The 14,854-nt window shown below is 50.2% G+C and overlaps 1 protein-coding gene across 1 annotated transcript in view; it reads right to left on the minus strand.

The window, feature by feature from the left end:
• Positions 1 to 337: 337 nt before the first annotated feature.
• The window catches only part of XDH (xanthine dehydrogenase), a 59,040-nt gene continuing 44,523 nt past the window's right edge, over positions 338 to 14,854 (minus strand). Inside the window, exons 25-36 of the mRNA XM_035000853.1 lie at positions 14,337 to 14,528; positions 13,991 to 14,136; positions 13,094 to 13,175; positions 12,442 to 12,537; positions 11,033 to 11,161; positions 10,293 to 10,367; positions 8,816 to 8,868; positions 6,981 to 7,095; positions 6,175 to 6,240; positions 4,579 to 4,767; positions 2,996 to 3,172; positions 338 to 1,514 (exon numbers count right to left, since the gene is read on the minus strand). Coding sequence (XP_034856744.1) covers positions 1,464 to 1,514; positions 2,996 to 3,172; positions 4,579 to 4,767; positions 6,175 to 6,240; positions 6,981 to 7,095; positions 8,816 to 8,868; positions 10,293 to 10,367; positions 11,033 to 11,161; positions 12,442 to 12,537; positions 13,094 to 13,175; positions 13,991 to 14,136; positions 14,337 to 14,528 — 1,371 coding nt within the window. The 3' untranslated portion in view covers positions 338 to 1,463. The remainder of the gene's footprint in view (positions 1,515 to 2,995; positions 3,173 to 4,578; positions 4,768 to 6,174; positions 6,241 to 6,980; positions 7,096 to 8,815; positions 8,869 to 10,292; positions 10,368 to 11,032; positions 11,162 to 12,441; positions 12,538 to 13,093; positions 13,176 to 13,990; positions 14,137 to 14,336; positions 14,529 to 14,854) is intronic.

The raw sequence follows: 14,854 nt of genomic DNA on the forward strand, positions 1-14,854 counted from the left end.
AGGGGTCTGAGAGAACAGCCCCTCAGCATAACACAGTGATGTACAGCTCACAAAGCACCTGCTTGTTGGATTTTCACAACCATTCTGCCTTGCCTCTGTTCCTAAGCTCAGAAGAAAATTCAGTCATTGTTTAGTCCTTGCAGGCTCACTAATGACAGCACACATCTCAGTCTTAGGCTAGTGTCCTAATGTCCTAGAACATTCCAGAAAGTCAATGAAATGGACATGCATGGATCTCCATGTAAATATCAGTTCAATCTCTAATGTTCTTTACTCTTACTGTGCTGTAAAAGAGCTGGCTTATCCAGAATACTCTGAGGAAGGGAATTTTGTAAGAAAGTGTGTGGGGCACCTGGGTGGCTAAGTCGCGATGAATCACCTGTTGCAGCAACTAGACGGATATTTGCTCCTCTCCTGTTCTCTTTACCAACCTCAGGAACTTGGGAGAATCAAAGCAGGATTCATTAAGCCCAGAAAGCACATCACAGTAAGGAACCCAAGTCTCTGATAGCTGCAGATCCCTTATATAACTGGAGTTTTCAGGTCATATATTTATAGACTTTTGGAGCTGGAGAAGGCCTTAGAGATTATTCCAGTCTAATCCTTTCATTCTGCAGTAAAATGAAGCACAGAAAAAGAAATGACAGACCAAGGTCACACAGATACACAGCTGGGATGAGAACCCAGGCTCCTTGACTGTTATTCCTCTGGCTGATCTTGATTTTGGTAGCATGATTTCTAGATGGAAATTACTCTGGCTTCCATTGAAGATTTTTCAAACTGATTTTTTTTTTTTTAACGTACAAAGGGGAAGAGAAAGAAACCTAGCATGATGTAGGTGCTCAATAACTGGGTTGGTTGGCTTTTGATGGTATAGAATAATTTACTTTCTGCCACTTAACAAGATCAGATTCAATTAACCTTGAATTTGTTTCATTGTTCATTTTCTTCAATGACCCAAAGGTGGTTAGAGGTTTGAATCTCACCCCACTGTCCCACTGCAAATTGGAGTATGGATCTGAGGTTATAATATGATGTTCATTGGTTTGAAGGGGAGGCTTTCTGAGGACGGCACGTGGATTTAGAATTTAAGCTTCCGGAGGTTTGTGGGCATCCTCCTTGACAGACACTGTCAGCACCTGAGGTTATACAGCCTGTGAGTTAGGATTATGGCACAAATACTTCTTAAACCTATTTTAAATGCATGATTAAAACAGACATAAAAAGATTCTAATTGCATATTAGTTACATTAGTTACAGTTCTGAATTGGCTTATCATTAAGTTTGCAAAGCAGATTTTTGATCAACATCTTCCAGTGCATTCAGTGTTCTTCCAAACACCATCCTGATGAATCAAGCATCATCATCCCATGACTTGTACAGGCTCATGTTCTGCAGGGAATGTCCCATGCTCCATGGAAGCTCCAATGTCGCATAAGAAGGCTCTGCTTGGGGCCTTCTCTTCAGACCCTCACAGACCAGGGCTTACAGTTTTCTGGTACACCAGTGACACACTAGGAAGGAATGGCAGAGAACTCATTGCCAGGGTCTTCCCATAGCACAGGACGTGTGACCCCCTCTGATGCACATGCCACCTCCGACCGCTGCCAACCCCCATTCCAAGACCAAACACCCCTCTGCAGTCCCAGCTGTTGGAAGTGCCCCCAGGGCAGGACCCCTTAATTTCCTAGTCATTCATTTATTTTTGCTAAGCACTTTCCATGTGGAAATCTTTGCTTTAGGTCTGGGGACCCAGAGGGGCTCATTAAATCAGTGAGTTCTGCATCGGACTATTTGCAAGGAGCTAACTTGCAACCTGTGTAAGCTTACAGGGAACCACGCAGCACCTCACTTCCCAGGGAACGGAGTTTGGGGAACTGTCAGCATCGTGGCCATGGTGGGAAGGTTCTGGGCTGTGGGAAGGTTGCTGCAGAGCTGTGGGCATTCCTCACTGCCTGGAAGCTCCACACATAATCTGGTGGTTCTTACCCCATAGCTGAAGCTACTGGCAGAGGAGGGTGGCCTACCTGGGGTCCCGTCGGCCTCCCTCACCCTCAGTGCTGAGGCCTGGGATGGCAGGTCTGCCTGCTCTGGAGACTCTCCTGGACCCTCCCCATCCCTGGAACACTTTGGGTCCATGAGTACCCATTTCACATCTAAACCCAAACCCCAAAAGGCCTATCAAATCTGCTATCAAACGCCCGGGAGGAAATCCAACTTGGGTTGGCAGGAAGAGCCAGGTCCTGCTAAGTCAGCAGAAACAGCTGCGGCAAAGGCAGCCAGAGAGTCCTATGTGTGCAGCGCCCACTTCAGCTCAGCTCAGGGGCAACGGCGAGGAAACTGTCCTGCACGGTCTTCTTTTGCCAGGCATTGCCCACTACAAGTACCTTCTAGGGGCTTCCCAAAATGATTCCAGTGGCCACAGAACTCCTGCTACATTCTGCTACTTACACTGACATAGTAACCAATCGCCCTGTAACACGATCACCTGGTTTCCTGCAAGACCACCAAGTCTTCCCGGGCACCCACACGTGCCCGCCTCAGCCTGGCCCACAGCCAGCCACAGAACAAATGTGCTGCCTCCAGTTCATTCATTAACTCCCCTTTTTGTCTCTGGCTCCATAGTACTCACACAGTGGCCTTCACAAAGAAGGGTCTCAAGAGTGCCAGGGATGGACACGAGAGATTAGGCTCTTGGGGACCTTTATCCATCACCCTCGTCTTCATGGGAAACAATGAAATCGTGGGTGATAGCTGTGTACCAAAGAGCCCTCTTCCCTTGGAGAAGGCCCAGCTGCAAGCGGCAGCTTTAAGGGGATTTCTTGCTGTTTTCCAGCAAGTTCGAGGGGGTGCCTCAATGGTAGAAGGAAGGCAACATGGACCCAAGACTGCCCAGTGGAGAGAGAGAGCCTGGCATCCCACTGTCCTCTCTGTAGTGCTCAGGCTTCTGCCCCAGCCTCCCCCAGACTGAGTGGGTGCTCCAGGGGCCTCATACCAGGGTGGTGAACCTGTCCACACAGGCGTTGCGGATCTTCTCCGGGGTGGCGGGGCTGTCGAGCCGGAAAAGCTTCTCCATCTTACAATCTGCGTTCTTAGTTCGAGCTGCACGGATGGCGTCTTTGATGGCAAAGAAGATAGAAGCTGCCAGGAAGAGGGGCGGCTCCCCGACGCCCTGGGCACACAGAGCGCAGGACAGGGAATCAGGCAACAGGACCCCAGCCTCCACACCCGGAGGGCTGGTGACGCCGGGAACCCCAGCTGGCACCAGCAGGCTGCACCCAGTAAGGCAGGGAGGATGGTCAAAATTCCTCAGGGGCAGAGAACAAGCAACCCTAGTAAATGATTCAACCTCACTGGCATATTTCTTTTAACTCTCACTATGTGATTTTCTCTGATGCCATCATGCAAACAAAATGCCATCATGCAAATAAAATGTACCATTAAAAGTTGTGTTAAATACTTATATTTTATGGACAAAAATGTCTGACAAGAATTTTGACCCTTTCCTCACAGTTAGGAGGCTAGGGACTCATCTACCTGCGACTCTGCCCACATTTGCAGGCACCATCACCATATTTACAGGCAACAGCATCGTCCGGAATATAGGCATCATGACCAACAGGAATTAAACATCTCCTAGCAGAGGTTGTTTTGTCCCCGGAAGCTCAGAAACTTCCCACAGAGACACGGTCACTCTGCTTCCCCCACCCTCGAAGGACAGATAACTGCTTCCCACATCAGGCACCAAGCCTCAGAAACTGCCTGTATCAAAATCACTAGGGACACTTGTTAAAAACGCACATTCCACGGCCCTACTCCTTCTACTACTGAATCAAAATTTCTAGGGATGGGCCCCACAGAGCTGCATTTTTATCACGCGTCCACAGTGATCCTGATGCGTGCCACGGTGTGAAAGTCAACGGCAAGGATCAGAGTGTCCAGCCCCAAGCACAGTAAGTAAACCATGAGATGAGCAAATGGGTGTGTTTCACTGGTTACAAGTGATCATCTGTCTTCCTTCTTAGATCCAGGACTATATCAATCAGCTTATTTGATTTTCAACCATTTTTTCATCCTTACTGGGGACAGCAAGGAAATAGAGGATGGCTACAATCCTTCAGGCATGCAGATCAAGTTTAAGGTCAGATGCCAGCCACTGAAGGGGGCAACGGGTTTGCGCGGAGGTGTTGCCCGATCTGCAATGGACAGGCTATTCTTGTGGGATAACTGGGAAGGGTGTGTATCTGCGGGATCATCTTTAGGACCAAGCATCAAGATGCACACCTGAGACATGGGTGGAGGTCAGGCCTTGACCTACAGGACTGGATTAAGGAATCCCTCTGAGTGCACCCAAAGGAGCTAGCTTTGACCACACAGAGGTGGTGTCATTCCAGTTGTTTTCTCAGGCAGGGACTGCCCACCCCCCTGCCATCCTCACCAAAACTAGTGTCAAGCCCTCTTGTCCTTCCACACGAGCCGCCTGTAGACCCACAGGGTGGGTGGCTGGAGCCCCTCCTTCCCACCCGGAGCCTCCCACGGTGCAGACCAGAAGGCAGCACAGACCCGGGGCAACAGTACCTTGGACGCATAGATGGCCTTCTTGTTGGGGCAGTCACGGAGCAGGGACACCCTGAACTCAATGGGGATGCTGCCAAACGCGGGGATCTTATAGGTGCTGGGGCCACGGGTGTGCAGGATTCCCTCTGGGGAGTAGTGCAGCTCTTCCAGGGTGAAGAGGCCAAGGCCCTGCACAAAGGCCCCTTCCACCTGCAAGGCAGACAGAGACCATGGTCACTCTGCTTCCCCCCAAGGACAGATACTGCTTCCCACATCAGGCACCAAGCCTCACCTGGAGTGGGCCTGGAAAGAAGCTAAAAACAGCCCTCCACAGCCTAACTGGCTCCTGCCCATCTAGCTGGGCCTTTGTCAGGCATTGAGGTAGGCCGGGCAAAGGCATTAACACTGAAGGTTAGTTTTAGAATTGGGCAGCAATTCCAGAAGGGTCACACCGTGGAAGGCATAATTTTTCACTAAAATCTGCTGCAGGATGGGCGGAGCTGTTCCCTCCATGTCACTACTGGGGAAACGGCAACTTGGAGCTGAGAAGCAGGCTCCCAGGCTGACAGTTGCCCAACGTCCCTCAGGGGCCCACGCGCCTCCTGTGTGCCAAGTGGGACCATGCGCTTGCAGGCAGCCTCACAAGACAGGAGGAATTTCTGGGACCGTAGACTTAGGCTTTGTGAACTCCCAGCCCTGCCTGCCCTCTGGGAGAAGCAGTGCCCCTGCTGTGGGCTTACGGACCTCTCCGAGGGCACCTGCCACGCTCTGCGGGCCCACACGTCTGTTCCCCCAGCCTCCCTGCTCACCACGAAACTCGGGGGGCCCACCGCCAAACACGTGTGTTCTCCCGATCAGGTGCTCATCATCTCTGGGTCCGAGGCACCGGGCTCAGTGCCTGCCTCCAGGAGGGGCTCCCCCAATGGTTGTGGAGTGAATTAATGAACACAGCGACTAACGACTAAGTTTCTGTATACTCAGTAACTGTCCGTTTTTGAGAAATACAACTTATATTTTCTACCAGATCCTCAGTACTCCAGTTCTCGATGCCTCCCTCTGTCTCCTGTTCCACCTATCCTCCCCAATACTCTCATATTTTCCAAAAGTGATTTTCTTCGAGCCATCCCTTTGGTCCTCTTGATTGAACCCGTGTCTTTTGCCCCAGTGTTCTCTAGCATTCCACTGACGTTTACTTCCTAGAGGACAAAATGCATCCTGGGTGTAAGAGGTACGAGGAGGGAGAGGCTCCTCTGGCCTCAGACCCCACCGCCTGCACACCAATCCCAGACTCAATCTCCATTCCACAGTGTGCCCCTTCTCACACTGCATGTGTGTGCATGCATGTGTGCGTGCGTGTGCACCCAGTGTTTGCACCATTCATCATCTTGTCCTCTGAGGTGTGAGTGCCCTTTCCAGAACCTACATTAATGTGTCTTCTACCTCAAGAGGTGGGTGTGCTCTCATCAATCTAACTCCTGCTGAGGGAGACTCACATGGTACCCTGGTCAGACCTGCTTTACAATGATGTTGGACAAAATGCGGTTGGCTGGTGACCCTAGGAGAAGGGACACGCCCGTGGCTGAGTCCATCACCACCCTGGTCACCCATGTGCCTTACCTGTCCAATATCAATGGCAGGGTTCAGACTGGAGCCGACATCCATGACAATGTCGGTGCGGAGATTCTGAAGTGGGGAGGAGAATGAAAAAGCAGGGTGAGAAGAAAGGAAGGTGTGGGATGATAATGGGGTTTGGTGACCCTTAAATTACTGTGTCAACCAAACAGCACTTTCAGAAGCGGAGTGCCCCGGGCATGCTCAGTTGGCATGGCATTGTTGATGCTCAAGTTTGAGTTGGGGCCAGCTGGGCAGGGCACGGCAGTGGCCACGGTCTCCTGGTGAGCATGAGTCACCGTGCACACACCTCCGCATGAGTGGGAAGGCCAGGTCCCAGGTCCCTGGGCTCTGAACCAGGGTCTGGGTTGATCGTGTCAGGAAGGGGACATGGGCTGATTCCAGCTTGAGCCCCATTTCTGTAGGACCTGTGAGCTAATAATGGTGTTTGCCTTTTTAAATGACAAAAATAAGAGGAATATGGTGCAACACGTGAAAATTATATGAAATTCACAGACAGCGTGCACAAACCACTTCGTAGGGGAACATGGCCGTGCCTGTTCGTTTGCACTCGTCTGTGGCTATTCTCATGCTTCGGGGATGGGGCAGAGGATTGAGGCAGAGTCTTTGGGGCCTAGAAAACTTCAAATATTTGCTCACCGGTCCTTTCTAGGAAGTTTGCCAGGCTGTGATGTCAAACTTATTATTTTCCAAGCCAGAAAATGTGTCTCTATCAGTTCTTGGTGTTTGCAATTCACTTGTTTCTCCTCTCTTCCCCCTAACTTAGTGCAAAGGTTTTGCAAACTCCTTACTTTGTGATCCCCTGTTAAGCAGTCAATTTCCACTTCAGAGCAAGCCACCCCATAGGAGAAGTAGTGGAAGGGATTCCCTGAGTTTGTCTCAAAGCTGTAGCCGAGGTTGGGTGTCCTGGGGAAGAAAAGAGAAAACATTGCACATGTGTTAAGATGAGCATCCCCCCACACCATACGCACATACACACACACACATACACACACACACAAGCTTGACCCACAAAATCCTAAGACTCCAAAGGTTTTATTTTTTCATTCAGCTGTTCTTCATAAAAGTCCATGTGTTTTTAATACTTTGAACCTGTTAATGAAATCCAGGGTTGCAGAGCATTCTGCCTCCTGTCTGCTCAATTCTGCCCAAGGCCCTTATGTGAATCATTCTGTACAGCCAAGCGGCGGATAGCATCAGAGTGCTGCCCTCTATGTGGTAGAAATGGGATATATTTGCCCAAGCTCACGAAGGACATGAAGGCCACGCTCCAAAGGATCTGCTGAATTGGAATTCAAGGTCTCAGAACCAGAGATCCTGCCTGTACCGCCTCCTGGGCTGCCCACCTTTCTCCAGGTGAGAGCTGAGATCAGCATCTCATGCCTCTTTAACCACTTGCCTGCATTACTCCTTGGCTACAGGCCCCTTCTCAGTTGCAACAAATGATTTGAGGAAAGTGTTATTGATAAAAGCAGATGCTCTCTTATATTCTTTCTTCTTTAATCCTGAGTATCTTACACAATTCCAGGTTCACATGAGTCATACGTGTGTGTGTGTGCATCTTCTCACACCCGGAATTAATAGTCGCCCATACCCATGTTTTTCTATGCATGACACAGAAAACTGTGAGCTGATGGGATCAGAATCTCCATGAACACAAAACAAGCACAGAGCTGAGGGAAAAGACTTCTCCCAGGAGAACCTGCCACCTTCTCTGACCTCTGATTTCACCATCTTCACTTGGGTGTTCCTTTATATTACCCAGTTTTATCAACTCTGAAAATGAAGCAAGAACTTCTGAGAAAATCTGCACGTGTGCATGTTTGCACAGGTCAAGTATCACATAACCCAGGGAGCACTGGCAAAATGTAGCTTTGCCTAAAATACATATTGAACTATTTCTCTAAACCCATTGATGTGTGAAAGAAAAGGTCCTAGTTCAACTTCCCAGAGAAAGCTAGAACGTTATGGCTGGTAGGAAATATAATCGCATCTTTTTACAACCTCAGAATCAGATTGGCACTTTACAACCTCGGAATCAGATTGGCATGGTCTCTAGCTCTTCATGCTGCTACTGAATTTCAAAGTAGCTGAAGGTATGTGCTCTTTTCCAAATCTCACTTTCAGCTCCACTGAATTCTGCATTTTGTAACGAGGCCACGTGCTCTAAATCCTCCTGTGGTTCTTTCCAAGGAAAGCCTCCATGCAGAAATCCAATGCATGGTACAGAGGAACATACACGGGTAACTCCGTCCCTGGTTCTAGGAGAATGCCCAGGGAGGGGTGGCTGGGGATGGTCCCACTATGTCATCAATGAGGAAACAGGCTCAGAGAGATGCCTGATTTCTCCAAGTGCAACAATACACTTCCAGACCAGAACTAGAGCGCAAGTCTTTGGATACGGCAGCTCATGTTTTTGCCTCCTTGGCACATAGACTGGTGATGCCGGGTATCTTAGAGCACCTTCAGAGTGAAATTAGCAGCAGTCCATTGAAGAGATAGGAGTTTCAGGGGACCAAAACCTGAGAGCCTGACCAAAGGCTGAGAGCATTCGGTGCAAGAGGGGACTTCAGAGGTTAGGATGACAACACATGATGAGGAAAGCTGACATCAGCTCTGTACTTACTTATAAAACCCAGTTGCAGACAAGCTCACTGCATCAAGGTAGGCAGCTGAGACCTGAGGAGAGGAGATAGACAACAGGAAGGGCTGAGCATGGTTTCCAGAATCCCTGCCCCAGCACTAAGATTTCATGGGTTCACCCTCCTCATCTGGAAGCTGACCAACTCTGTGAACCATAGCTTGCCTCACACACTCACTGCATTGAGGAGACTGCACCGGAAGCCTGGGGGCTACAGCACCCTCTCAGCTGGTCTTCGGCCTTCGAGTAGCCTCCCCACCCCGCTGGGGAGCCCAGCCCAACCACAGTGAGCATCTTAAGGTACCACGCTGCCCACGTCACCCCCCTGCTCTAGAGCTTTGGATGACTCCCCATTGTCCTCTAGAGCACATGCTTGACATTCAGGACCCCAGTGTTCTCTCTGGTTTCAGGTCGCACACACATCATGGCCGCACCAGCCAAACTCAAGTGTCAGCTCTCTCCCAGCCCCTCTGTATCCCCACAGCTCTACACCTTCATTCACGCGGTTCCTCCACTGTATCTGCCCAAATCCTTTTCTCCCCTCAACGTCCAGCTCAAGCTTGCCTCTCCGTGTCTCTGTGCTGAAATCCAAACTACCAAAATCAACCGAGATTCATATGGTATTTACGTGTGTGGTATCTGTGGGTGTGGGAAGGGAAGTGGAGGTCAGTCACATGAGGCACAGTAAGGTGAGGGGATCTGAGAGAAATAGCTTATTTTCTTTGGGTCTGTTGAGGGAGACGTATACTATCTGACTGGGTCATGTGTGGGCTCATGCTATATGTTACCACTGTGCCCACTTTTCCCACCCCAACTCTGGGAGATGATAAAGACGGGCTGTCACTGAGGTGTCTGCTTGTTGGAAGAGATGCAGGCTCCCGCCAGAGAGAGACATCCTTGTGGCTTCCCTCTGAGGGTTCCCGACACAGAGCGTCCAAACCAGAAACCAGAGAACTGGGCTCCTTCTTCTTATGAGTGCTTGCCTGCCACTTCTAAAACCACAGGAATGACATAAACTCCTGGGTAAGGTCTTTTCCCCCCACTCCTTCACAGACGGAGCCTCAGTGGACCCAGACTACAGAGCTGCTGACAGCAGGAGGTTTGAAGAAAACCAGGCTCATCAAGACTGAGGATGAGCGGGGTGTGGAACCAGGGCCGAGTGAGGCACATTCAGCAGTCACCCCACCTTCTGAGGCTCAGGGCAGTCAATCCCCCAGTCCCCACAGGGTTGTCAAGATCCTGGATCAAAATTTTTCCTCAGGTGCCTTCCTTCAACTATGAAAACCACAGACCAGGGGGCCCAGCAAGGTGGAGCATTTCCTTGTCCTGTGAAACCATACACACCACTTCAGCTTCTCTGCCTGTGACTAGACCACGACCCTATTCCTGCAGCGGGAGGGACAGAGAGCCTGCCTTTAATGTCTCTCATTTTCAAAAGCAGCTTGGATCAGCTCAGACTTACCCATTCTTCCCAGGTGCCAGTAGGATTCTTTTTCTTGAAGGGTTCCAGCCTTTTCAGGATGGTCTGACAAGCTTCCTAAGAACACATCCACCACATACCAGACATATTAATCTTCTGCATTTCCTGGCCCAGGCAAGACCCCCAGGACCTCAGCGAGGCCACCTCCAAGTAATGCTGTGCCATTCAGATAGCCTTTCCACCTTCTCAGGAACGACTGAAACCCGGGATGGAAGCCACAAGACCCCGCCAAAGGAAACGGCATTGACCCTTGCTGGGAGAACACCCAGTTCTTAGGCTACAGAAGATGAAATATTTGAGGGTTCTCAAAGGAGATGACTTCTCCCATCAAACCATTTTCTTAATTACATCCCTCACGTGGAAAGAGAAGCAAGTGAGTCTGACCTGGCCAACGCCAAAATCCAATTCCAATCTCAGTCCATAGTCTTACAGCCAGTTCTAATGCTGGGGAGTATCTTTCCAGAACGCTCCCTGTGACCCTCCAAATCTCCTCCCCATCCTACACTCATCCTTCTTGGCTTTAATGGAAGCGATATGGCTCTTAGGTATCTCTTTCAGCTTGGTGTCAGGAGGAAGAGCATTCTCCTGGATAAGAGAGCCCAGGCATGGCCACAGCCCAAGAGCCTACGAGGACCATTCCAGCTCCCACCCCAGGGTTCTCTCTGGGCCCAAAGCCCTGGGCTGGCCCTCAGCTCTGGTGGCTGCCCAGGCCCCTTACTTACATAGATAGCCTGTCCATTGAGGTCAGAGCTGACAGAGGCGGCCGTGGGAGAGGTGTTCGGCACGGTGTTAGTGCTCGTCTCACTGATGTAAATCTTAGAGATGGGGATTTTCAGAGCTCTGCTGGCCACCTGGGAAAAAGAGACAATATCACCCTCTCAGGGAGGGGTTAGCACGGGGCTTGGATGCCTTCTTCCCAAGCCAGACTCAGGTTCGCTATTGCAGGCAACAAAATAATTTTATAAACTATAATCCTATTGATACTGGGATGTTTTCATACCTGTCTCAGTTTGAAGCAGAACTTTATGGATTGATTTTTTTGGATAAAAAAATTCATAAACCCAATGGTGACTCACAGCACTTTTTAAAGCTAACCTTGGTTTTTAATTTTTTTAATTTTTTAAAAGATTTTATTTATCTATTTGACAGAGAGAGATACAGCGAGAGCAGGAACACAAGCAGTGGGAGTGGGAGAGGGAGAAGCAGGCTTCCCAAGGAGCAGGGAGCCCGATGCGGGGCTCGATCCCAGGACCCTGGCATCATGACCTGAGCTGAAGGCAGATGCTTAAAGACTGAGCCACCCAGGTGCCCCTAACCTTGGCTTTTTAAAAAAAAAATAAAATTTGGCCAGTCCATGAGCCAAGCAGGTGTGCCAACTCTAACCCAGTTCCAATATCCGAGCTCCACTGTGTGGGGGAAACTGGCTACCTTTTTACCCACCAAACACCCACTTATACACTGTTAGGGAAGGGCATCCAAAAGATGTGACCCCCAGTTGACCCTTGAGCTGGACCTGGGGAATCGGAGGCTCCTCACCCCTTCCCCTGTCCTTGGAATATGGGTTCCGCTTGCCTTTCCTGCTCCCAAAGGCTACTCCAAGGACACGGCCTCCAAGGATGATGATGTGGGGTTGAGCACACCTGCACAGGACCTTAACTAAACCCAGTTAAGGCCTCTCTCTCTATGAACTTTTAAGACTCGGTGGGCAGGCGTGGGGATCATTCATCTTGCCACCACCCAAGGCAAGTCTCTTCTGTAAGTTCCTTTTGCTTATTAAAACTGTGACCTGCCAACCTGGGCCTCTTTTTTCTGTCTCTGAGTAAAGGGACCAGTGTCCGATCACACCCGGGAAGCTCCCCCAGGAGCTTGCAAACCAACACAATCACAGAGCCCTAGAATGTTGGCAACGGAAGTGACCTCAGGGATCACCTGGTCAACCCCTTTGCACAGATGAGGAAACAGAGGCCAGGAGGGGAGAAGACTTGCCCATGACCTCATGTCGGCAGAGCCTGGGCCAGAGCTGGGGCCTGCTTCTCCTTCTGCTGTGTGCAGCGGCTCAGCATCTCACCACACCCTCCCTCCCCCGGAAGCCACAGGGCCAGAGAGGGCTCCCAGGCTCCAGGTTGCTCACCTGGATCATCTTGGTGTGCAGGCCTTGGCCCATCTCCATGCCCCCGTGGGCCAGCAGCACGGAGCCATCTGTATACACATGAATCAGGGCTCCTGCCTAAGGGAATACAAGGACACCAAACACAAAATTCGGTAAATCCTAACTCAACTTGAGGCTTGGGACCAACGGTGCTGGAGCCCAGGAGGAAGAAAACCAGGGGCAGCATTTTGGATAGAAATCTCAGATGAAAACTGAAGCGGTATAAATCTTGGGATTTAATGATGTAGCCATTCAACAGTTTGTGAACATTTTCCTATTTCTCTACGTGTATCTCCCATCCCCAGAAGGAAGGAGGTCAAATAAATGTCTTTGTGTTCACTCTACGGATGAAGCCATAGGATCAGAAAGGCAGAGTAGCTGTCCATGGCCCTACAACCAGGAAGAGTAAGAACTAGAAGTTGACCCCAGATCTCTGAGTCCCATACTGCCCTCACTGACCTATGACATTCTGGACAAACAGGAATATGCAAGTTCAACTTCATTTAAACAGCAGAGAGCCCTTCCACTCAGCTCTGTTACCAGGGACAATGGCCCTTCCCTTGCAATACTGCAGACAGAGGGGAAATGGGGCCCCAGCCCAGTGGAGAGGGACAAAATTATAAAAAGTAATTACCTGGTTCAGAAAAGGAATACTGAAGCTTATTCCAAACTTGGTAGGAATGATGCACAATCCTCTCTTCTTCCAACAATTCTCCCTGGAGAAGAAGGGAGATTCTCATAGAACCTTCTCTATCATGTTTGTGTCAGCTCATAGTTTCAGACAACATCTTTGCAAAATGGGAACAAGGCAACCTTGAGCTGCCCACATAGTACTTCTCATAACTGAGTTATGCCCCACTTAGGTAAACCAAATGAGAAAAGTCGGATTTGGGTTCTGGGTCCTTCCGCACAGCTGAAGCAGGGCCCACCCCTGAGAACCTGGACTTCAGAGTATTGTCACTTCCCCCCAGAGTGGAGTTGAGATGGGGTCAGGGTGCCCTGGTGATCTCGGACTGTGACTGTCCCAGGATGAACTCTGCTCAGTGATGATACTGGTAACACCTCCTTGGCACTTTCTACTTGGTTTTCTGGGTAAGTCAGTGAGGAAACAGAGCCAGTGTCATTATCCCCATTGCGCAGATGTTGAAACTGAGGCCCAAGCTGATGGCGTGACGGCAAGGTCATATTTATAGATTCATGTCAGAGGCAGACGTATAACTGTGGTGTTCTGAGTTCTGGGCCGGTGTGCCCCTAAGGTGGACAAATGCATAAAGACGAACCATACTGATGGGCTATGATGCTGAGGGCAGGCTGGAAGCCTATCTGCTCCCAGGCTCAACATCATTTCAGGATCTTAAAGAGATGGCTACAAAAGGCCATCTTAAAGAGATGGCTACAAAAGGCCACTCAGCACTCCCACAAGTTATCTGTTAAATTCTTAGCCTGGTATTCTGAGTTCAGCAAAGAGGCTGCAGAATAGGAGACCTGAGAGAGCACCAGAACACTGGACTCCTCCCCTCCCCGTGCTTACTCATTGAACTTGTCAATCTCACTCCTCCGGGCGTGATACTGAGAGCTTGCGAGGCACTCATCCCAGCACCTGGACAAGGTGAACGCCTCAAGCTTCTGGTTGAAGTGTGTCAGGTCCCCTTCCTTATACAGGTTTTTCCTCCGCACCTTTGCAAGGAGAGAGAGACACTGAGGGCTCGCTGGTGGCAAGGGATGAAGGGGTACAACCTCAAGTTAAGCTTCTGACCCCCTCCATAGCACCTGCCTCTCCTCTGCCCCCCTGGGAGATGCCCAAGACACAAAGCCACTGTCCCCTCAAAGTAGGTTAACCCCTCTGACCCGCGCCACCAAACTCCCGGCTGACTCACTTCCTCTGCAGGCAGCCCGCAGGTCAGAGCGACTTCACTCATCCAATACTCGGCAATGAGCATCCCCTGGGGCCCCCCAAAGCCCCGGAAGGCTGTGTTGGAGGGCAGGTTGGTCTTGCAGAGCCGCCCAGTGCCCAGGATGTTGGGGATTTTGTAACAGTTGTCCATGTGGAATAGGGCTCGTTCCATTATCTGGAGCAGAAGAAACCAAAATGGGAGAGAAGAGTGCGCCAATGTCATTGGCTCCTCAAAAAAAGGACTTCAAGGGCTGCACCCTCTTTGTCTTCCCCAGCCCTGCTTGGCCCCTCAGGCCCAAGTTACTTCTTCCCTGGTATGCAACCCAGGACTCCTGACTGGGCTCCCAGCCTCTGTGTCTCTCCATCCTCTAACCTACTCCTCAAACGAAAATATAAGGTCATCTCAGCTCAACCACTTGCTTAAAAATGCCCCTTACTCTCTTTGGAATGAAGTCTGTATATCTTTCAGCATGGAATTCAAGACTCTTTATGACCTTCCCC

The sequence above is a fragment of the Mirounga leonina genome, unplaced genomic scaffold (genome assembly GCF_011800145.1).
Source record: "Mirounga leonina isolate KUSES-001 unplaced genomic scaffold, KU_Mleo_1.0 Mir_125, whole genome shotgun sequence".
NCBI classification, from domain to species: Eukaryota; Metazoa; Chordata; class Mammalia; order Carnivora; family Phocidae; genus Mirounga; species Mirounga leonina.